The sequence below is a fragment of the Dipodomys merriami genome, unplaced genomic scaffold (assembly GCF_024711535.1).
Source record: "Dipodomys merriami isolate MVZ:Mamm:240054 unplaced genomic scaffold, mDipMer1.0.p SCAF_4, whole genome shotgun sequence".
Classification (NCBI taxonomy): domain Eukaryota; kingdom Metazoa; phylum Chordata; class Mammalia; order Rodentia; family Heteromyidae; genus Dipodomys; species Dipodomys merriami.
Genome location: NW_027205603.1, coordinates 7,019,421 through 7,041,859, shown reverse-complemented (window position 1 = coordinate 7,041,859; position 22,439 = coordinate 7,019,421). Strand labels below are relative to the sequence as shown.

The 22,439-nt window shown below is 41.1% G+C and overlaps 1 protein-coding gene across 1 annotated transcript in view; it reads left to right on the top strand.

Annotated features, from left to right (window-relative positions):
• Cubn (cubilin) overlaps positions 1–22,439 on the top strand; it is a 230,570-nt gene that overhangs the window by 87,986 nt on the left and 120,145 nt on the right. The window contains exon 28 of the mRNA XM_069990436.1: positions 7,455–7,605. Within this exon, the coding sequence (XP_069846537.1) occupies positions 7,455–7,605 (151 nt within the window). The remainder of the gene's footprint in view (positions 1–7,454; positions 7,606–22,439) is intronic.

The window sequence follows — 22,439 nt, the reverse complement described above, 5'->3', positions numbered from 1 at the left end:
AGGTTTTGAAAACAGACATCACTATTGATTTGAGGTTTCCCAGAGATACAGTTCACAGTTAATTGTTGAGCTCCAATACATCTGACCATTTCAAAATGAACAACATTTATTGAACAATGTCAGTTTTTAAATCTTGGCATTTCCATTAAAACATGAATTGTAGTTAGGACTTGATGAGAATTCAACAGTTGTATTTGGAGTTAAGTTAGTTTAAGAAATTTATTTAATGAAGCCGGGCGCCAATGGCTCATGCCTGTAATTCTAGCTACTCAGAAGGCTGAGATCTGAGGATCATGCATGGTTCGAAGCCATCCTGGGCAAGAAAATCTGTGAGACTCATCTCCAATAAACCACTAGAAAACCAGAGTGGTGCTGTGGCTCAAGTGGTAGAGCACTCACCTTGAGCTGAAGAGCTGAGGGACAGTGCCCAAGCGGAGTTCAAGCCCCATGATCAAAAAAAAAATTTAATGAAAAATATGAGTTGCTGGGCAGTGTAAACTAGGAAGAAGTGTATTTTTAAAAATAAACTATGGGGCTGGGAAGGTGGCTCAGTGGTAGAGTGCTTGCCTTGCATTCATGAGGCGCTGGGTTCGATTCCTCAGGACAACATAAGCAGAAAAAAAAAGCCAGAAGTGGCACTGTGGCTCAAGTGGCCCAGAATTCAGGCCCCACAACTGGATTCCCCCCCCCCGCCCCCAAAAAATAAACTATGCATTATCTTTAGTTATACGAAGGTGTATCATTCAAAACATCCATTTATAAGCACAACACAATTTGATTGATGTCACCGCTTTAATCATTCTCCCATACCCCTCCCAGCCTAACTCCTCCCCTCATTTCTAGTTTGTGTTTTAATTGGTAATTCCAACATGGGTTTTGAAAAGAAAAATCAGCCTATTCATATCGATGCTCATATGTATGTGCTACTTAGTATTTCTCATTCATTGTAGTTATTAACTTGAAAATCATAGAAGAACTTAGCACATGAACAGTATGTATCTGTTCTTAGAGTTCTGGGGTATGTTGAGTCCTGTGGAGGAACCACGCACACATTGCTGGATCTGGTTATTCCTAACCCACCTACAACACTCTTAATCTTGCAAGAATCAGGCTGTCTCTGTCAGTGCTCAGCCATCCTGTGTGTCTTCAGTTTTATGTCTTCCACCTGGTTTGGATCCTTAGCATCTGCAGGAGGCCGCAGATCATTTCCCATTGTTACTGGAGCCTAGATGTACTCGTTGTGTCAGATTTTCAGGCTCATGCAAAAGATGTAGATGAACATGGGTCAGTATGGTTAAGGAAAATTTCCTTCCTCTTTGAATGTTGAACAAATGCTTGAGGTTTTTCAAGTCAGGATGGTAGTTTGTGGGGAAACCTCACTTTAGAAAAATCTTAAGTGAGGGCTGGGAAGTTGGCTCAGTGGTAGAGCGCTTGCCTTGCATGCCTGAGGCCCTGGGTTTGATTCCTCAGCACCACATAAGCAAAAAGAAAAAAGCCGGAAGTGGTGCTGTGGCTCAAGTGGTAGGGCACTAGCCTTGAGCTGAAGAGCTGAGGGACAGTGCTCAGGCCCAGAGTTCAGGCCCCGCAACTGGACCAAAAAAAAAAAAAAAAAAAGAAAAATCTTAAATGAGTAGTCGCTTTTAGAGAATAATTGAGAACATTCAACACAGGAGATCTTGCCATGTCCAGATATCCATACTGAAATCCACTCAATAATCAACTTGAAAATGTATCATTTCTATCATTGTACAAATGAGAATACCTCTAAACATAGTTATACCAATTAGACCTGCATACTCTTGTCCTGCTTAGTTTTCATTAGCTTCCTTTAAATAACTCAGAACTTCACATATTGTTCACTCAGAGTAAATCTCTGGTTCTTGTTCTAAAAGCAGAAGAAACTGTGAGCTTGCCAGTAGTCTCGGTGACTCACAGCTGGAATGTCATGTGGTTAACATTCTGCTCTGAAAACAGAATAAAGAGCAGCAAGACACCAACTGGTTTCCATGGCAATCGGTATTTGTGTACTTTGAAAAATGACTGTTACTTTTTGTGCGGTAAATTTACGCGGGAATGAATTACAGGGGTGACGTTTGCCATCTGTGTGGCTATAAACAAACCCCTTGATTTAATAAAGTGTACATGTCAAAAGGACATAAAACTGGGAGTTATAAGCTTTTTTTTCTCCCCTCCCTTTCGTCCAGGCATTGTTTTGCACTAATTAATTCATTAACTTATTCCACATTTCAGATAATCCATTTGGTTTTTATTTCAATACGAGATTCTCTGCAAAACCAAAAAGAAACAACAGTCATTCATAGGTTTCCCTGCCAAGCCTTCTCTCTCCTATTCCCATGACAAGACCACTAAACATTGAGTTCTAGGGGTCTCCTTTAACAAAGTAATCTATCTGTAGGGAGGAAAATAAGTCCCCTCTAAGTCATGTGAAATGTCATTGCTCTTAACCTTGCTGAATTCAAATGTAAAATTACTGCTCTTGATCTCGTCTAGAAGGGAAAAATGATCCCTCAACCTTTGTGTTACTTTAGAAAGATCCATGCAGTTTAGGCAATTAGAGTTACAGAGGAATTGTCCCTTAAGTTTTTCTGGATGAAGATGAAATTATTTCTGCTTTGCTCACTACACTGAATCTAGATCTAAAGCTAGGAATCCAAGGTGGATGTTGGCATCATATTTTTTTTTTGTTTACTTTATCTCCAAAGAATATTAAAGAATATTGCATATGTCTTGTAGTTTTGATGTAGATTGGACACAACAGAGTTAGTGAAAACCTGGAAGCTAAGATAAATACTTAGCCTTGAAGCAGTGATTTAGGAGCAACCTGGGCCTGCCCACCTTCGCTTCACCCCAGCATGACAGAAGCCCGGGGGGGGGGGGGGGGGGGGGGAGGCATGGAGTACCTAAGATTAGATTTCTTCTTTCCGCATACTTTTTACGCTTTTCTTTTTGTTTCCCTTCTGTCAGGTATATAAACTCTTAGCAACTTGATTTTTAAAAATCACATTTTTAAGCAGCAGGATTTATTTCATGTGGAGCTGAAGTGGTAAGCTTAAAGAATAAGCCTCATCTGCATCCTTTTGCTCCAATTGTTATCGTTTGTGATGGAAGGTAAAATGACACAATGGACCTCTAAGCTTCTCTTGTGTTTGTTTGTTTGTTTGTTTGTTTTGTACCAGTCTGAGGACTTGCTCTCAGGACTGGTACCATCCTTTGCCTTTTTTGCTCAAGCCTGTGATCTACCACATGAGCCATAGCTCCACTTCCAGCTTTGAACAGCAATCCTCACACCTCAGCCTCTAAGTAGCTAGGTTTATAGACATGAGCCACTAGTAAGTACCCAGCTAGCTTGAGCTTCTCTCTCTCTCTCTCTCTCTCTCTCTCTCTCCCTCTCTCTCCCTCTCCCTCTCCCTTCCCTCTCTCTGCAGTTGTGGCGCTTGAAGATGAGGGTCTTGGCACTGTCCCTGAGCTCTTTTGCTCAAGGCTAGGACTCTACCACTTGAGCCACAGCACCACTCCAGTTTTCTGCTGGTTAATTGGAGTAAGAGTCTCAAGGGCTTTCCTGCTGAACAGGCTTTGAATCACAATCCTCAGATCTCAGCCTCCTGCGCAGTTAGGATTACAGGGTTGAGGGCTGAGCTGCTCCTTTTACATAGCCGCCAACTTCTCAAATCTGATCAGGATGCAAACCTGATATTCAGTCAGTTTGAAAACTCAATGAGAACAGGCCAAGATTTAGAAAACTGAGATTTATTTCTTTTCTTTTCTTTTATTTATTTATTTTTTTGCCAGTCATGGGGCCTGAACTCTGGGCCTGGGTGCTATCCCTCAGCTCTTCAGCTCAAGGCTAGTGCTCTACCACTGGAGCCACAGCACCACTTCCAGCCTTTTCTGCTTATGTGGTGCTGAGGAATAGAACTCAGGGCCTCAGGCATGCAAGGCAAGCGCTCTACCACTGAGCCACCTTCCCAGCCCCAAGTGAGATTTATTATGAGCCTGAACAAGGCCTCAACCTGGTTCACCCTTCCATGGAGAGGTACTAAGGACCCAGACTCTATGCTGTCTAAGATGGTTAGGCTGAAATGTAGAAGTCTGGTTGTGATAGCTATACACAGTTCAAGTAGTAGTGCAGATTAAACCCTTAAAAAATACCCGCACTTCGGTGGGAATCATTGTGTTCATTCATTTGGGATGTAGTGGGAACCTGTCCTCATTAAAGTTCTTCTGCAAGCAGTGAGAAAAAGGCTTGGGCTGATCCAGACTTTAAGGAAATTCATAATTAGTAGGGGCAATAAGACACCATGGCTCTAATTAGAAAGCAGGGGGATGCGAGCATTTGTACAGAAGAAGTGCAGATGAAAAGCTAAGGAGCGTGAAAGGAAAATTAATTTAATCAAGAGATTTGTAAAGTCTGATGATAGAATTTTTTTATAATATCAATATCTTTCAAAGAACATGTTTCTGGCCTAACATTTCAGTAAATGCAGTTTGCATTTGATTGGGTTCATGTTATACGCTCACCCAGAGAAGCATGCCAACTCACATAACTTCATGGGGACAATTTCCCAGAGAAGAGTCAAGGAAGTCCATGCAACTGTGTACTTCCCTGGGCAATGTATCCCTATGGCAACAAAAACACAACGTTTAATGTGGACAGCAAGGAGATGAAGAAGCAAAATAATGGCCTCCATGCCAAGGAAGCCAATCTTTTTCTATTGTCATTGTCTCCCACGTGAACACAGTATATTCTTGTTGGTCCAGAGGTTTGAATTCTGGGCCTCACATACTTGGCAGGTAAATGCTTTATTACTTGAATGATGCCCTCAGCTCTTTTTTGCTTTAGTTACTTTTTGGATAGGTTCATTCATTTTTGTCCAAGCTGTACAGCTTCATACCATCTCCCACAGATATCGATTGAGATGAAGGTCTCATGAACTTTTGGGGTGGGGTGCGTAGGGGTGATCCCTTGTAGTATCATCTTCCTGATCTCTGTCTCCTAAGTGATTAGATTGCAAGTGTGAATCACCATGACCATCTAAGTTATCTTATTTTCACATGTTTTGTTACGGATAGGTATCTGATGAGGTTATTTAATAAAGCAGATGAAGGTGCACAACAGATTGTCGAATTATCTCAATGCAAAAATGAGCCAATGATTGTAACAGAAAAATTCCAAGGGAAGAAATAATGATGTACATTCACTGTCCCTCCCCCCATTTTCATCTTCTAAGTCTCAAAGTAATCAAAATTATACAAATATGCAATCACAAAAAACCCTTTACACTATTTTACTACTATCATTATATGGAAAAATTATATCTGTCAAAAGTGATGTTTTATTGAAAGACATATCTGTAAAACTTCCTAGTAAGATGATAATTTTATGTAAGCATTCTGTAAGAAATTTAATAATACTACATCAAGGACCACCATTCTGTAAGAAATTTAATAATACTACATCAAGGACCACACACAATCATCATTAGACAGAATTCCTTCCTTCCTTCCTTCCTTCCTTCCTTTTTGCCACCTCTCCCTCCTTTTTTTTCCTCCTCCCCCCCCCCCCCAATCTCTTATAAAATCCTTGGGAAGGGCTGGGAAGGTGGCTCAGTGGTAGAGCGCTTGCCTTGCATGCCTGAGGCCCTGGGTTCGATTCCTCAGCACCACATAAGCAAAACCAAAAAAACCGGAAGTGGAGCTGTGGCTCAAGTGGTAGATCGCTAGCCTTGAGCTGAAGAGCTGAGGGACAGCGCCCAGGCCCAGAGTTCAGGCCCCACGACCGGACCCAAAAAATAAATAAATAAGTAAAATAAAATCCTTGGGAAAAACAACTTAAGAAAAATTTATTTGGGTTCATGGTTCCTGTTCTTCATGGGGGAAGACATGACAGATATGACTCTGCTCACACCAGAGTGGCCAGGAAAGAGAGGAGATCCTGGGAATAACTGTGCTCCAGGTTTTCTCTTATCCCACCTTTTATACTATCGTGTGTCCTTCAGCCAATTGGATGGTGCTGTTCACCTTCAGGGCAGGTCTTTCCCCTGTGGTAATCCTTTCTGGAAATACCCTCAACAAACAGGACATGGCCACTGGACTCCTCTAGGCTTTTCTCAATCCAATCAAGTGGACAGTCAAGCTTAAACATCACAGCGATTAATTCCCTTGATTTTAATTTTTAAACAAAGATTGAAGGTACCAAACAGGTATTTATACTGGCAAAAGAATTGAAACCATCTTTAGTGAGAAATAAAACTAATGTAAATGCAACGTATCAGCAGCCACCAGTGACCTTGTGTTCCTGTCAAAAATGTTTACATAGATGATTCAGTGACATACTGGAGACAATAGGGAACAAAATGAAATATATAACCCCAATTTATATGTATATGCATACAGAGAAATACACACCTGTACTAATGTGTGTATAGAATATATATGTATTTATGTGTATGTATACATTATATATACATGAAAATATACACACACAAAAATTATTGATGAAAGGACTTTCTGGTACAATCTTCAGACTGATTAATCTTCATTTCTTTCTTGGATGGCTTTTTTTTTTTTATAGCTGAGCGTTCATTAGGCAAGTTATAGCTTATGATGATAACACCTGGTATTTTTTGAGCAACTCTTTTGTGTCATTACTATACGAAGACAGCTCGTTCCACTGGGAAGTGCCCTATTCTGTGTCTGGATTGTAATTTGGATTTGTTAAGTTGACAAATTGAAAGTTTAAGAGTTGGGAATCTGGGCTGGGAAGGTGGCTCAGTGGTAGAGCGCTTGCCTTGCATACCTGAGGCCCTGGGTTTGATTCCTCAGCACCACATAAGCAAAAAGAAAAAAGCCGGAAGTGACGCTGTGGCTCAAGTGGAAGAGCGCTAGCCTTGAGCTGAAGAGCTGAGGGACAGCGCCCAGGCCCAGAGTTTAGGCCCCACGACTGGACCCCCCCCAAAAAAAGAGTTGGGAATCTGATCCACCTCGCAACTCTGCTGCATACAATTATGTTTACTAGATTCTTTTTTTTTTTTCTTAATCGGTCATGCGGCTTGAACTCTGGGCCTGGGTGCTGTCCTGAGCTCTTCAGCTCAAGGTGAGCACTCTACCACTTGAGCCACAGCACCACTTCTGGTTTTCAGAGTGGTTTATTAGAGATAAGAGTCTCAAGGTCTTTCCTGCCCGAGCTGGTTTTGAACCATGATCTTCAGATCTCAACCTCCTGAGTAACTAGGATTATAGGCATGAGCCATCAGCACCCAGCTATTTACTAGATTATTAAGTGTAATGCCCTATATTCCACCCACCTCAGCAGATTTATCACTGAATTTGAACCAAGGATCAGCTAGCTTATACTGGATGAGCAAGCTTGACTTTTTCCTTCCACAAACCTTGTTAGATATTTTTATATTAAAAAAAAATGTCTCTGATTTCAGCTGTATGATGGACCAAATCGGATCGGGCGCTACTGTGGAACACAGAACCCCCCAGCAGGGAGCACCACAACCTCCCGCCTTCACGTGCTGTTCCATACTGATAGGTACAATCACCAAGAGAAGGGCTTTCAGATGCAGTGGTTTGTTCATGGTAAGTCTTGTGCTGATGCCAGTTGTATCGGCATTGCTTTTTGATCAAGAATTGCTCCATTCTCAATTTTCTCCTGGGGAACAAAACCATCCATATATCAGGCAACCAAGGTAGTAATCTTAGGGTGAAATTTTTGCAGAATTTGGAGCGTTAAGACTGTAGTGTTCAGAGCAGTGAAAAGTGAAACAATGAAACAGGTAACTATTAGTCAGTGATAAATCTATGTAGGGAAGAAAGAAGGGTAGGGGCAGTTTCTAGGATGAATAGCTACATGCTGGTCAATGATACTGCACAGAGCTACAGAACTCAGTGCAAATGAGCTGTGATAATTATGGTCGGGGAACTTCTAGATCTTTTTAGAGTGAGTAGGTTCAGCCATAGCATGGTCAATTTATTGATCTAATAAATGTAAAGATTGTATTGATTCATCTCTACCATATATAGCCCATTTCTACTACTCTGTGATTCAAAAGCATCATGATTGTAGTAAGTAAACCAGAGACAATCTGAAATGACATAAAAGGGACAAGAAAATCCTGCAGTAGGACTCAGATTTTCAGTGCTGTGGCATGTTCTTCAGCGTGGTGTTTTACAGTTGGTTATATGCACAGAATCACTTGCAATCTGGTGTGTGTGTTTTGAGCTATTTCTCCAGCCATTACTAAGGATGTTGTAAAAAGGAGTATTTATATGGTGGGATGGGGTAAGATCTATCATCTTTCATTTCTAAGAAATTCCCAGATGATGTTGATGGTGCTTTTTTATGAAGTTCATTCCATGCAAGTTCATTCCAGGCAAGAATGGGTGTTGAGCCTGAGAAATAAGCCCATAGAAAGATAGCATTGTTAGGTACTAAAGAATCCTTTGGGGCTTCTCAAGGGGCCAGCATCCTCATGGCAGTAAGATGGTTGTTGTGGTCTCTGCAGGAGATAACTCTACAAATACCCAAAGGGGCCATCCCTTCTAACTCCCCCTCCCTTCCCCCCAGGACAGAAGGGATGTTAAGAAGTGCTAACCAGAGACTTGGAATCAAAGTCTCAGGAGGTGATCCTGACTCTAGGTGCTCATTGGAATTTCCTGGGGGGTTATTTTTGTTTAGGTTCCAACCCTTAGAGATGGGATTCAATTGGTCAGTGACCTACTGGTGCAGTAGGAAGACTACTGTTGCAGTCCTGTAAGAATAGGTTTCAGGACCAGTGCTTTTACTGGTTGTATGTTTCTATTCAAAGGACTACTGTTCCTTCACTGAAGGCTATTCTTGGCACCCTGGCCCAAGGCTCCGCTAAGAAGCTGAGTTGAGTAGTCTTCATTGGCTGTGCCCAGATTATTGTATCACTGCGTTCTTCCAGCTACCATGCTGAATCCTGTGCTGAAAGGTCTGAGTTGTTGTTTGGAAGAGAGAGTTGATTTTTTTTTTTTTTCTTTAAGACTACTTCTATTTGGAATTTGTCTTCTAGGGGAGAGTGAAAGACATTCTCTGTCTTTTTTCTTTTCCTGTTTATTATTTCAAAACTTTCCCCCAGTTGCTGACAACTTGCTAAATTTAGAGCCTGAGTTATGCAATAACATTTTGCAAGTTGGGATCAAAACTGGGGGGATTTTTTTTTTAACTCTGTTCTTCCCACTGCGTATAAATTTTACTTGAGAATAGTCCTCTAGAAGGCAATTGTCAGTAGTGTACATGAGCACAAACAGTAACTGTGATATACTGTAGTCTTGCTGGGCCACAAGCATGGTTTACCCTCTGTATCTAAACTAGTGTGTTTGATCGAGATCGCCTAAGAGGTCACTAGAGAGGGTAGCATCTGAGAGAAGATTTTCAGCAGGAATAGTGGCCCCCTTGTTTTCCCGCTGGTCATAAGGTAAAGAGATTGTGAGCTTTCAATTAGCCATTTATTAATCATATAGACATTGAAGAACTCTCTTTTTAGCCAGAAACTGTGCTGGAGACATGGTGACTTGTGTCTTCCGATGGCATGTTTCTCCTCACCCAGAGCTCACAGATTACTGAGAGAAGTAGGTAGGTAGCAAGGAAGTAAGGACAGAAATAATTAGAAGTATGGTAAGTGCCAGGGAAGGGACCCAAAAGAATGTGATAAGGGCTGGGCAGGCAGTCAGGTTGTCTTCCAAGAGAATGAAACCATTGAACTAAAGCCCAAAACACTAGACCCCTATGATGTGTGGAAGCTGGAAGATCATGAAAGACCCAACAAGTCTAGAGAAATCCATTCAAAGGGGGCAGCCATTGAGCAGATGAGAGAGCTGAGCAATGGCCACCACATACATGGGTCAGCGAAAGCAGGGACTCAGGCAGTAACCGGAGCCACATCCTTTTCCCCCCATGCAAATCCTGCAGGCTGCCTCAAAGGAGGTTTTGAGTTGGATGAGAGCAGCATAGTAAATTGAGGAACTCAAAGCACAGAATAAAAGGTAAATATTAAAATCAGAGCAACATGTCACTTCGTGACAGGACTATGTTCTGAAAAAAATGCATTGTTAGCCCATTTCATCATTGAGTGACCGTCATAGTGTATCTTTCAAACTAATCAAGACTGATGGGCTGTATCACTAGGCCACACAATCAATGGGATCAATGTGGCAGGATCTTTTGTTCTTGACTGAAATGTCATTGTGCAGCACATGTCTATACTGTCAATTGACAACTATAGTTGTGATATTGCTGAATGTGTTTAGGTGTGTGTGTGTGTGTGTGTGTGTGTGTGTGTGTGTGTGTGTGTGTGTATGTGTGTATAAATGCATATAATGCACTATCGGAAGGTAAAATGTTAAAATGTTCATCTTTCAGTGCCCTACTTGGTGTCTGCTCAGAATCAAGGGAGGGCTCTAGTCTTCCAGCTTGCAGAGCTTCCTCAGAGCTGCTGGCTAGATCAAAACCTCTTTCTTTCTTTCTTTCTTTCTTTCTTTCTTTCTTTCTTTCTTTCTTTCTTTCTTTCTTTCCCTTCCTTCCTTCCTTCCTTCCTTCCTTCCTTCCTTTCTTTCTTTCTTTCTTTCTTTCTTTCTTTCTTTCTTTCTTTCTTTCTTTCTTTCTTTCTTTCTTTCTTTCTGTCTGTCTCCCGCTCTCCCTCCCTCTCTCCCTCCCTCTCTCCCTCCCTCCCTCTCTTTCTTTCTTTCTTTCTTTCTTTCTTTCTTTCTTTCTTTCTTTCTTTCTTTCTTTCTTTCTTTCTTTCTTTCTCTTTCTTTTTCTCTTTGTCTCCATCTTTCCCTCCCTCCCTCACTTCCTTCCTCCCTCCCTCCCTCCCTCCCTTCCTTCCTTCCTTCCTTCTAAAAATCGGATTCCATTTGCAGCCCTCTCTCCTCCTGCTCTTTCCCAAACTATGCAATGAGTGTGGAGAAGCTCCTTGCAGCTTGCTCACAGCCTGCAAGTGACATCATTTCCCGAGGGCTGCCCTGTGAGGAAGACTCTGCCATTCATTTTGCTAAGGAATAAATAAATCCGTGGACCCAATGCATGTCTTTGTCAGCTGCACAAGCCTTCTATTTACTTTGAGAAAACGGATCTACAAATGGGCTTCCTCTGTGGGCCCATTTTGAGAGTGGCTCTATCCATGGGAGATGAAGCCACATTGCAGAGGCCTTCACGCGGGCCCTCAAAGAAAGGTCCCACCCTGGACAGAAAGAAATAGCCACAGTTGCCCTGCCTCCCTAATCATTTCACCGTATTCACCACTGACAGCATTGTCCAGAGGCTGAATTCAGCCTTGGGGGCCCCCATTGGAGGTGCTGATGGGTATAGAGGACGGGCCACAAGTTGTGTGAATAGCTGCCTCGCAGCCAGCTGTGCACAGCACACCCCTCCCCTTTTCTGCCCGGCTCCCCAAGGGGTGCGTCCTTTCACTTGGCAATGGAATCCAGCCGGCAAACAAGGCCAAGGAGCTTTGTGAAGGCCGGGAAGACTGACATTTGCAAAAGAAGCACACACTTCAGCTGGGAGCAAGCAGAGGAAGCTAGCAGTGGCATGTGACCAGGAGATGATGTCACTCTCCATTTCCACAAAGGCAAGGGTGGCCTCTTCTTTGGGATTATGGATGACATCAGCCTCTCTAGTGGGGGGCTGTTTTGTTTAATCTTCTTTTCAGCCATTAAGGAGATTTCTCAAGCTTTGAGAGTGTTTAGAAATTAGGTTAAGGAGAATATTTTAAAAGCCATAGCCAGCATCTCCATAAAATGACATATAGCCCAGAACCTCTGGCTATATGTCCACTACAAAAGCTTTCTATAAATGTACTTCAACATGCTGCCAAGAACCGTCTCAGTGAGATCACCCATACCTCTCTCTAATCTGCCTTCTTTCCTTCTCTCTCTCTCTTGGTCTCTCTCTCTGTCTCTGTCTCTCTTTATCCCAGGGATGCCAGTAGCTTTTGTGTATTGTTGGTCTTCCGGGAAGAATTCCTTGTAATTTTTCATGTTCATTTCTTTCTGTGACTCAGTGATATGAGATGGGGTTTCCCAGAGAGAGATTCCTCCTCGGAGCACATGGGTTTTAGCTGTTGTAATTCCATTATCCATTTGTCCTCCATCCACACTGCTAACAGATCAGCTCCAGAATCAGATCAGTCAGCCAGGCTCTCTGTGAGGTCTCTGGGCCTTCCCACTAAAGAACAGACAGCTGCTACTGTGAATGACATACAGTGATACTGTGAGTCACTTAGGAATGCCAAAAGGCCTCCAGGAGCAGGTGTTTTGTTATCCATTCAACCAACAATCAGTATGCATCTACTCCCTTACCAGGCTTGGTGCTTGGAATCCATAGTTGCTTTCCAACTATCATAACAAAGTACCATATACTAGATGGGTTAAATAGTAGAAATGTATTCTTAGCAAGGTTTGGAGGTTGAAAATCCAAAATCTAGGTGTCAGCAAGATTGGTAACTCCTGTGAGACCTCTTTCCTTAGCTTGAAAGTAACCTGCACCTAGCCTTTCTTCTTCATGCTGACATCTCTTTATTTGTCCAAATTAATTCTTATAAGGTGGGCAGTCAGATCACATTAACATTTATATAGCTTCCTTTGAACTTAATTCCCTTTTTGAAAAGTCTGTCTTCCAGTACGGTCACTTTCTGACTTTTGGGAATTAGGACTTCAGCATGGAAACTTTAGCAGGCTCAAAACATAGGAAGAGACAGCATCTGTGATGCTTGGGAGCTCGTTGCCTAGTCGAGGTGATCCCCAAATCACGGGCAGAAATACATACGTCATGTCTGATGTTGTGATCACCTGTAAAGGTAATGGGTTCAGCCAACGGAGGGAGTTCTGGAGACAGGCCAGGCAGTCTTCTGTGTTTATTCTCAATGTTCATGGAGCTGAGTTGTAGAAAACAGAATGGCAAGAATTATTTGGGAAGGAAAGGCATTTCTCAGTAGAAGTATGGAGGATAGAGAGCCCACAGGTTCTAAGGGCAATTATCTCAGTAAAAGCTCCTGTTATTCTTGGTTGGAGCAATGGCCTCTTCAAAGGAGAGAAAATTGTTTTAGTGTGCATGTGAAAAATACTCTTTGATACACTAGATGTAGAAACATGTGCTACATAAAAGATATACAGTGTATCTGGGTATTACCTTTTCATGGGTGAGAATTTGGAAAAAAAAAGAGCTTGAAAAGCTGCTTAGTGGGCTGATACGGAACAAAAAGATGGCAAAGTACTAAGTAAAAGCAAGTAGTATGCGTTAAAGGAAAAAAAGGTTGTTGAAGGGCTGGGGAGGTGGCTCAATGGTAGAGTGCTTGCCTTGCATGCATGAGGCCCTGGGTTCGATTCCTCAGCACCACATAAGCAAAAAGAAAAAAGCCGGAAGTGACACTGTGGCTCAAGTGGTGGAGCGCTAGCCTTGAGCTAAAAGAGCTGAGGGACAGCGCCCAGGCCCAGAGTTCAGGCCCCACGACCGGACCCAAAAAAAAAAAAAAAAGGTTGTTGAAATAGAAGGTAAAAGAGAAGAGAACTTGATATTTTTGTGTTTTTTTAAATATTTCATTTATTACTTTTTGCCATTGCAAAACATCACAGATGGATTTCTTTTTCTTTTACTTTTTTTTTTTTGGTCATGTTTCCCCTTGTGCTAGTGTGGAAGGAATCCAGGGCCTTGCCTATGCTAGGAAAGCACTCTACCACTAAGCTACATCCCTAGCCTCCTGCAGAAAGGTATTTTGGGGAGAGGCTGTGAGCCAGAGCCTTGTTTTTCTGTGCTACCCAAGCCTGTCTTCAACCCCCAGGATCAGGTAATCCATGTTGGCCCTTGGAGTAGCTGTTAATACAGACATGCGTAATTAACCACCCCATAAACAAGAGATTTAATGACTTGCACAGATGTACATTTTAAAATAATAACCTCAGTAAGAAGATAGAGAGATATGCAAAAACATGAGACTGGGGTCTTGGAGCTCTTGAAGAATGGTCTGAACAAGAATTGTCAATGCCTGTATGAGTATAAGCGAAGAAAGATGTAGATGTGAGCAGGAAATGAGCAAGAGGGAAGTTCAAATAGGTTCTACTACCAGCCATGGCAACATCTTGTAGTACTCTGAAAACCATACAGACAAGGTCTGCAGAGAACGAGGAATGTCAGGAGAGGACAACAAAGTTGGAGAACTCTCAGATGATGGTGATAAAAGGATGTAAAAGAAGCTCCCTGTGATACTGAGAGCTAGGGATGCAGGTTGGCCGAGACACATGACTCAAAGATCAAGGGTGAGTCATGTTCCAGTGGATCCCCAACAGAGAAACGGTCGGAAGGACCATGTGGTTGGCCCTGTGATCATGGCTGACACAACAACTGCCAAACTCCCCACTCCTCACAAGCTCTCTACAGCTATCACTTTGAAACACAAAAACATATGTGTAGGTTTCCGCATTTAAAAACATCGAGACCCTTTTAATGACCAAACCATCATCCCTTTGCTGTACATCCTGAACCTTACTACCTCATGGTGAAACAATTCATAGCAGTCTGGAGGTATGATATTTGTAAGAAAAGTATATTTATGAATCAGCAGAGATCCCAGGGCGCATTCAGAAAGCCGAGCTGTGAGTCACTGTCTGGTCCTGATGGCGGATGGGGACTTTACTTTCTGCAGGGGATGGACTTGCTTTTACAGTGGCCTTTCCTGCTAGGCTGTGGTAATTATGTCTCAGGGACAGAAGCAGTAAGACACCTGTCTGCTCTAAACTCCATGTAATCAAGGACACATCTTTTATTCACTGTCAGTAAGCAAATGCTTGACAGAGATGAATGGGGAAAAAAAAATGACCACATGAAACCAGCATGTGATTCTGGATTATTATTACGGAGTGATGTAATTTGGGATCAGGTAGAAATTTTGAAAAAGGAGAAGCAAGAACCACTAGTTCTGTTTAAACTAGAAGCAATTTCCCTAAATGCTGGCTAGGCTTTGTCTCATATTTATATACATGTTATATCTACAAAGAAATAGTGTTTATATTTCAGCCTAGTTGATAAGTTGGACTTTTGTCTTTGTGATGTTGTTGCTGTTGTATTTTTTGTTTTTGTTTTTTGTTGGTTGTAGGGCTGCAACTCTGGGCCTGGGCACTGTCCCTGAGCTTTTTAGCTCAAGGCTAGCACTCTAACAATTGAGCCCCAGCACCACTTCCGGTTTTCTGGAGGTTAATTGAAGATAAGTCTTACTGACTTTCCTTCCTGGGCTGGCTTTGATTAGCGATCCTTACATCTCAGCCTCCTGGGTAGTTAGGCTTACAGGTGTAAACCACCAGTGCCCAGTTGTGATGTTTTAAAAATATCTTTTATAGTGGAAAATTGGAAATAATTTTTGACGCAGTATGAAACCAAAAGCACAGAGTTCTGCATGATGATACTGTATCTGAAGTTATTTATCACAAATTCTCACTTGTGGGGCTGGGAAGGTGGCTCGGTGGTAGAGCGCTTGCCTTGCATGCATGAGGCCCTGGGTTCGATTCCTCAGCACCACATAAGCAAAAAGAAAAAAGCCGGAAGTGGCACTGTGGCTCAGGTGGTAGAGTGCTAGCCTTGAGTTGAAGAGCTGAGGGATAGCACCCAGGCCCAGAGTTCAGGCCCCATGACCAGACCCCCCAAAAAAACCCAAAAAACCAAAAAACAAATTCTCACTTGTATTTTTTTGGTTAAGAAGTTCTTCATAGATGATACTAATTTCACAAAACAAAGCAATACTGGGCATAGGACATATGTCTGAGGTTCTATGATGCCTTATCTCAAAACTCAGAACCAAACTTGTTTCCCACCAACTCCTCTTTTGGAATAAAAATGTAATAATGTTAAGATAACCCTGCAGCTCCATTTGCTGTGGTTTCAGAGCTTTTCCAGCAACGTCACAGTGATAGAAGCAACACTAAATATGTTTGGACTTTCAAAATGAGGAGAAACGCCAAATCCTGACTGTTTAAAATGTTTTTTTTTTTTTTTTGCCTCCTTGACAACAACAATAAACAGGCATACACACAGTTGACCTTCATGTGGTGTTGGCTCTGGGTCTCTAGCAAGGAAGCTCCCTTTAGCCGTCTTACATCCCGATTCCCATGTTGTTCCTGTTTCAAAAAATGTGAGCTCTATTTCCATTGCTACTCTTTGAAACAGTTATAAAAAGAAAAAAAAAAACCCTCAAACAACCATGACCTTTCTAAATCCTATGTTGCACAATTTGGAATAGTCCTTGAGATTAGGCCAGAAAAAGGGCTTTCTGGAATCTTCTGTTTGTGGTCTGGTTTCCTAGCAACAGACATCCCTGATAGCACTTGCACATACTTTTTAGGGGATTCCACACTCTCATTTTTGGTACAAAATGAAAAAAGAAACCGTTAGTTTTTTTTTTTTTTCATTTTCAAATATGGGTGCAGCCAAAAATGACTAACCGCCCTTGTAACAAACATGATTTAAAGATTTTTTTGACCATTTACTTGAATATCAACACATTTGTCTCACACATTGTGTATTCAGGACTTGTTTCATCTTATGGTCTCAACAAAACAATGAACTCGTTAGAGGAAAATAAGAGTTTGATATTCCAAATGTAAATAATGACATCAATATATTTTGTCTTGTTTTTTTTTTTCCTCCTTTTTATGTTGTTGGTCGTGGGGCTTGAACTCTGGACCTGGGCGCTGTCCCTCAGCATTTTAGCTCAAGGCTAGTGCTCTACCGCTTGAGTCACAGCGCCACTTCTGGTTTTCTAGTGGTTTTATTGGAGATAAGAGTCTCATGGACTTTCCTGCCTGGGCTGGTTTTGAAACTGGATCCTCAGATCTCAACCTCCTGAGTAGCTAGGATTACAGGCCTCCTGAGTAGCTAGGATTACAGGCATGAGCCACCGGCGCCCAGCTTTTTTCCTCCTTATTATGTAGTCTCCTTACAGACAAAACAGTATACTTTTACCACCTAAACATAATTGGAAATTTATCTTGAGATTGAGTATAAGAAAAGAATTCCCTAAAACATGAATGAAAATATAAATAAATGCTTTGTGTATTAATTTAATTGAACATGAACTTTTCATAAGTACTAGTGGTGATGGTTTTTAAAAAGGATAAGTAAAGCCAGTCTAGGCTCTTGCCTACTTACTCAGGAGGCTGAGATCTGAGGATCATAGTTCAAAGCCAGCCCGGAAAGGAAAGTACATGGATTTCTTATTTCCAATTAATGAGCAAGTGGAGTTGTGAGTACCAGTCTTGAGTACAAAAGCTAAGCGAGGTGGTGAGCCCCTGAGTTCAAGCTTCAGTGCTGGCACACACACACACACAAATCTCTGAATTAACTTAATCAATATGTATTAAAGATTCAAATTCAAAAAGCAGAGGTAGAAAGTTTCATGAAGTTACACCTAGCCTAGAGTTTATAATCCAATAAATGACACAAATCCAAATGCTCAAGCTTGGTGCATTAATAGCAATACTCATCCTAAAAGCAAATGTTTTCACCAAATTTTCATTGCAGAGAAGATGAAGTGATGCTGAAAAGTAAAAATGTTCAGAGCTTATGTTGGTAATTTTATACCAAAATGCCTAATAATGGACATTTTAAGAGATGTACACAAACTGCATAAACAATGATCTGGCTCCAGCACTGTTAGTTCAGGTAGCAGTGGGCCTGTGGCTGAGGGATTTCTGACTACCTGGCAAAGGACTATTTCAAACTCACTGTTGTTTGTCTGGCCTATTTTGTTTCTGCTTATCACTCTGGTGCAGGGGATTGAACCCAGAGCCTCACACATGCTTAGCACCCTGCTCGGCCCCATCTGTTTTATTGCTCATCTATCGAATGCTCATCTGTTGAATCATTCCACTGGGACAATTGTCCTAGATCCAGGATCTAGGACAAACCGCAGGGATAATCTTTATCTATTACCAAGGTCAATGGCACAAACTGGCTTCCAGGAGGGGGAGGAGCTGTCTTCAAATGAGGAGAGAAAGGATGGTTGGTTTTGGAAGAAATTTACTTGACTAGGATAAAGTAATAGGAAATGGAATCAGGATCTGGGGATTTTGTTCTTTCACTTGTTCTGACCTCCTCTAAGCTCAGGATCAAGGAGCTAGGCTAGCTAGCTGCTGGCAGGTTTTGAGTGTGAGGGACTTGTAGCCCTGGGTTTAATTGTCTCAGAGAACAATCCAGAAGCATAGGTTTGGACAGAACAGTGGGGTGCCCGTCCATCACCAGCATCAGGGTGGTGCTAACCCTGTGTTTGCCCTTTTGCTGGTGTGGTTAGTAAACTCCCTGTGGAGGAGAGGTTGAGAATTTCAATCAAAGAACTAAAGAATTAGGGAGAGCCGGGTGAGGCAGTACCCTGGAGATCAGCTCAATTTTTCCCTCCAAGAGGCAGTCTACTAAAACAATGACACTGGAAAAACCCAAGTTTAGAATACATACATCTAAACAGAACATTAACTGGGAGTAAAAGTGTTGAATTTGTAACTTACTGAAGACAATGCTATCTTCTATTTGTAGGATTCTGTAACTTAGGTCCTAATAGCCTTAGGTAGGCAGACCTTACTGGGGGAAGGGGGCAGTCCTACTTAATTTCATTTCTTTCCTTGACATAATTTTATATTCAGTTTTGTTTAGAAATCTTTTATGATTTCAAAAATATCTGAGAAAGAGGAGAGTGGAGGAGGCCGAGAGGAGGAGGAAGAGAAGGAAAGAGAGAGAGGGAGATTAATAGATTGATTCCTCCCAGAGAATTGTAAGCCAAGCATTTCTATTGAGAAAATATTTTGAAGTAGACTAGAAGGTAATGCATATAAGTAAATCAAAAGGGAAAAAAACAGTGAGAATGGCTATACTTCTCTTGGTAAAAGTGAAAGATTTTTTTATCATTTTCTATACAGGGAATTGAAACTTTTTTTGGGTGAAAACTCCAAAAGTATAACTACACATAGATATATATAGTTCATGGCAAACTAAGCTGTAGCACTTCAATATGTTTCCAGAGTATCTCAGATATTCGGAAAGGAATGAATGTTCTAATGCCAGATTTATATGACATATAATATATAATTTATCATTATAAAATTATCAAATAGCTGTGGACAGTGTTGATTTTTTGCTCCTTATATTTGAGCTCATTTATAGCTTATTTTCTTGCTCTTCTTGTTCTATTTTTTTGTCTCTAGTATTAAAAGCAAAGAAGTCTTCTCTATATGTATTGCTGTATAGAAATGAGGCAACTAAAGTAGATTACCACAAAGTTTGGGACAGGCTTGAAGTCCTTATGGAAAACGAACATTTCTAATCCTTTTGGGATCCCTAGAATATAATCATCATTATGACTTATCTCCATTGTTCTTTCTTGGGTCTACTTGTTTCCCTCTATTATGGTGTTTTGTAATATATCTGTCTTCTCATTGAATCTTTTCTATGTGTTAACTTTGGCCTTGATTAACCATTCTTCTAAATTTCAATATAATAAGTGTGATGCAAGGGGGAACATGTATACATATATACATAATTATTCATGCTCCTTTAAATGTTACATTCCATTTTATGCCTGGCTGTGAGTTTGGTCACCTCTCATATTAGGCAAAGAATGGAGATATGCAATCTTTCTAAGGCTGCTTATGAAGCACCACAAATTAAGTGTCTTAAGAAAGTTCAATTTTATTATCTTTAATTCTGTGGCAGACAGAGATGTAAAGTCAGGGTGTGGACAGGGCTATTCTGCCAAAGGACTCTTCCTTCCTTCTTGTTTCCATTGACTGCTGCAAGTCATTGTGTTCCATGGTTTATTGGTGCATTGCTCCATTTTCTCTTCCTCTATCTTTACGTTGCCTCCTTCCCTCTGTGTATTTGAGTCCAAATTTTTCTCTCCCAATGAGGACATTGGATCAACTTAAATCCAGTATGACCTCACCTAAACTTGATAAGCTCAGCAAATACTCTATTTCCCTATAAGTTCCCATTCCTCGGGCTCCTGATAGGAGTAGATTTGTGGAAACACAAGTCTGTCCAGTGAGCTGCTTTGAACAACTCTCCTTCAGTCATGAAATCACCATTCTAACTCATTTCTGTCTTTTCTTTCCCCTCTTGGTTTTTTTTTTTTTTTTTTTTTTTTTTTTTTTTGTCGGTCGTGGGGCTTGAACTCTGGGCCTGGGCGCTGTCCCTCAGCTCTTCAGCTCAAGGCAATCGCTCTATCACTTGAGCTACAGCGCCACTTCCGGTTTTCTGGTGGTTTATTGGAGGTAGGAGTCTCATGGTCTCTCCTGTCCGGGCTGGCTTTGAACAGCAATCCTCAGATCTCAGCCTCCTGAGTAGCTAGGATTACAGGCATGAGCCACCAGCGCCCGGCTTCCCCTCTTGGTTTTCATGCACCTGGGCCACTGGCTTTTCTTCACGGGTTTCTTTAATTTCATCCCATGCACATCCCAGCTCTGTCTTTATTCTCACAGATGTGGATATATGATAGCCCACCAAATCATCCAAAAAATTAATCTAAAGATCCTTGAAGTCAGGCCCTTATGAATATAGGTATTTTGGCTCTTGACCCTCTCTTCAGATAGGACCAATGACCTGGATTTTTTAGTCTCTGTTTGTGTAGCACAGATACCTGTCACTTGCCTATCATTCCTTAGGAGAATGCCTTTGTACACTTCCAGCCTATTGGGGAATTACCAGGTAACATCAAGCCAGGCTCTCTTTTTATATGCCAGCCTCTTGTAAGCAACTCTGGCTACTTTCAGAAACCTGTATCACTTTCTACTTCCTTGTCCTCTTTGCTCTGAAAGCTCAAAACACCCTCAGCATCATTAGTACATTTTTCACAGATGTTCCAGAAATAAGATCTATACTGCAGGGAATAGTTTACTTGGTATGAGTTGTACTATACCATAATCTGATCTTTAGTTACCATTTCACATTCCACATCTCCCACAGGAGGGTCTTTCCTGGCAACTTCTCTCTGAGACCTCAGACATATGGACTGCTCTTTTACATGATGGTGGAAAACTGCCCGATCTTATGAGACACTTCTCAAGGTTTTGTAGAACAAAAAGATTTTATATTTTAGGCTAACAGAAATAAAAATGTATTAAAATATAATACAAGGTGGGTATCAGTGGTTCATTCCTGTAATTCTAACTGAGGCTGAGATCTGAGGCTCTTGGTTGCAGCTAGCCCAGGCAGGAAAGGCTGTGAGACTCTTATCTCCTAGTAACCACCAAAAAGCCAGAAGTAGATCTGTAGCTTTAATGGTCACTGCTAGCCTTGAGCACAAAAGCTCAGGGACAATGCCTCAACCCTGAAGTTCTAGCTCTATTATCAGCACTATGTATGTATGTATGTATGTATGTATGTATGTATGTATGTATGTATGTATGTATGTATGTATGTATGTATGTATGCATGCCTGATGTATGTATGTATGCATATATATGTATCTGTCTGTCTTTCCATCCATATCCATAACCATATCTATATGTCAATATCTATATATTTTGTTATGTGAGCATCCTCATTTATTAGGTTGGAAATTGATTCTCTTATAGCTCTTTGGCCTCTGTTTAACATTAACTGCTATTTCCTCAAGTATTCTTCTGAAGACTGCTTCTTGTGAGAGGATAAGGGCAGGAAAGTGTCTTAGCTGGGTGGGTTCCCTTCCCTTTCCTTCCTGCTGGTCCTAGTGGTCTTTGATCACATCTGTTTGCTCACATTTGGTATTGGTTTATAGAATAAAGTTTCAGGAAAATGCAGAGGGTAAAGAAATGACGAAATTCAAATCATCATAGGTTAAGACAGATAAACTTTGTTGGCTGTGGTCCTATTTGGCTGTTTTATTGCTGGTTTGTTTTTATTATAAAGTTCATTTATTAAAAACACACGCACACAAAAGCCAGAGGATTGAACATATGTAAGAGATTCATTATTGTGTGTTTTTAACTTGAATTTAAAAACTCATGGCTTGTTTTAGACAACACAAAATGAGTATTAGCAGAGTTGTTTTATGAAAAAACTGTAATTATATAAGCTATTATAGCAACAGTATTTAATTCTTCCTTGTTACGAATTTAGTGGATGACTCTGCTTCCTGCTGATAAGGTAGCACTTCCTTCCATCTGAGGACTAGGATTTTAGAGGGAAAGAAAATCAAACAGATTATCAGTCACCAGCAAGAGTTTTGTAAAGATTAAGTAAAACTGAAAATCATCTTATTCACTTCAAAAACCTTTTATTCCAATTCAGCTGGTAGCTAATGAGGCCCTGTTAGTTAGTTAGTTTGTTTGTTTTTGTCAGATTTGCCTCAAAGTCAATAAAAAAGACTTCTGCCTTATTTTTTGCTTTTTCCAGTTGCTGTGGTGATTTTCTTGTTAGTTGATGAGAGGGCAGTAAT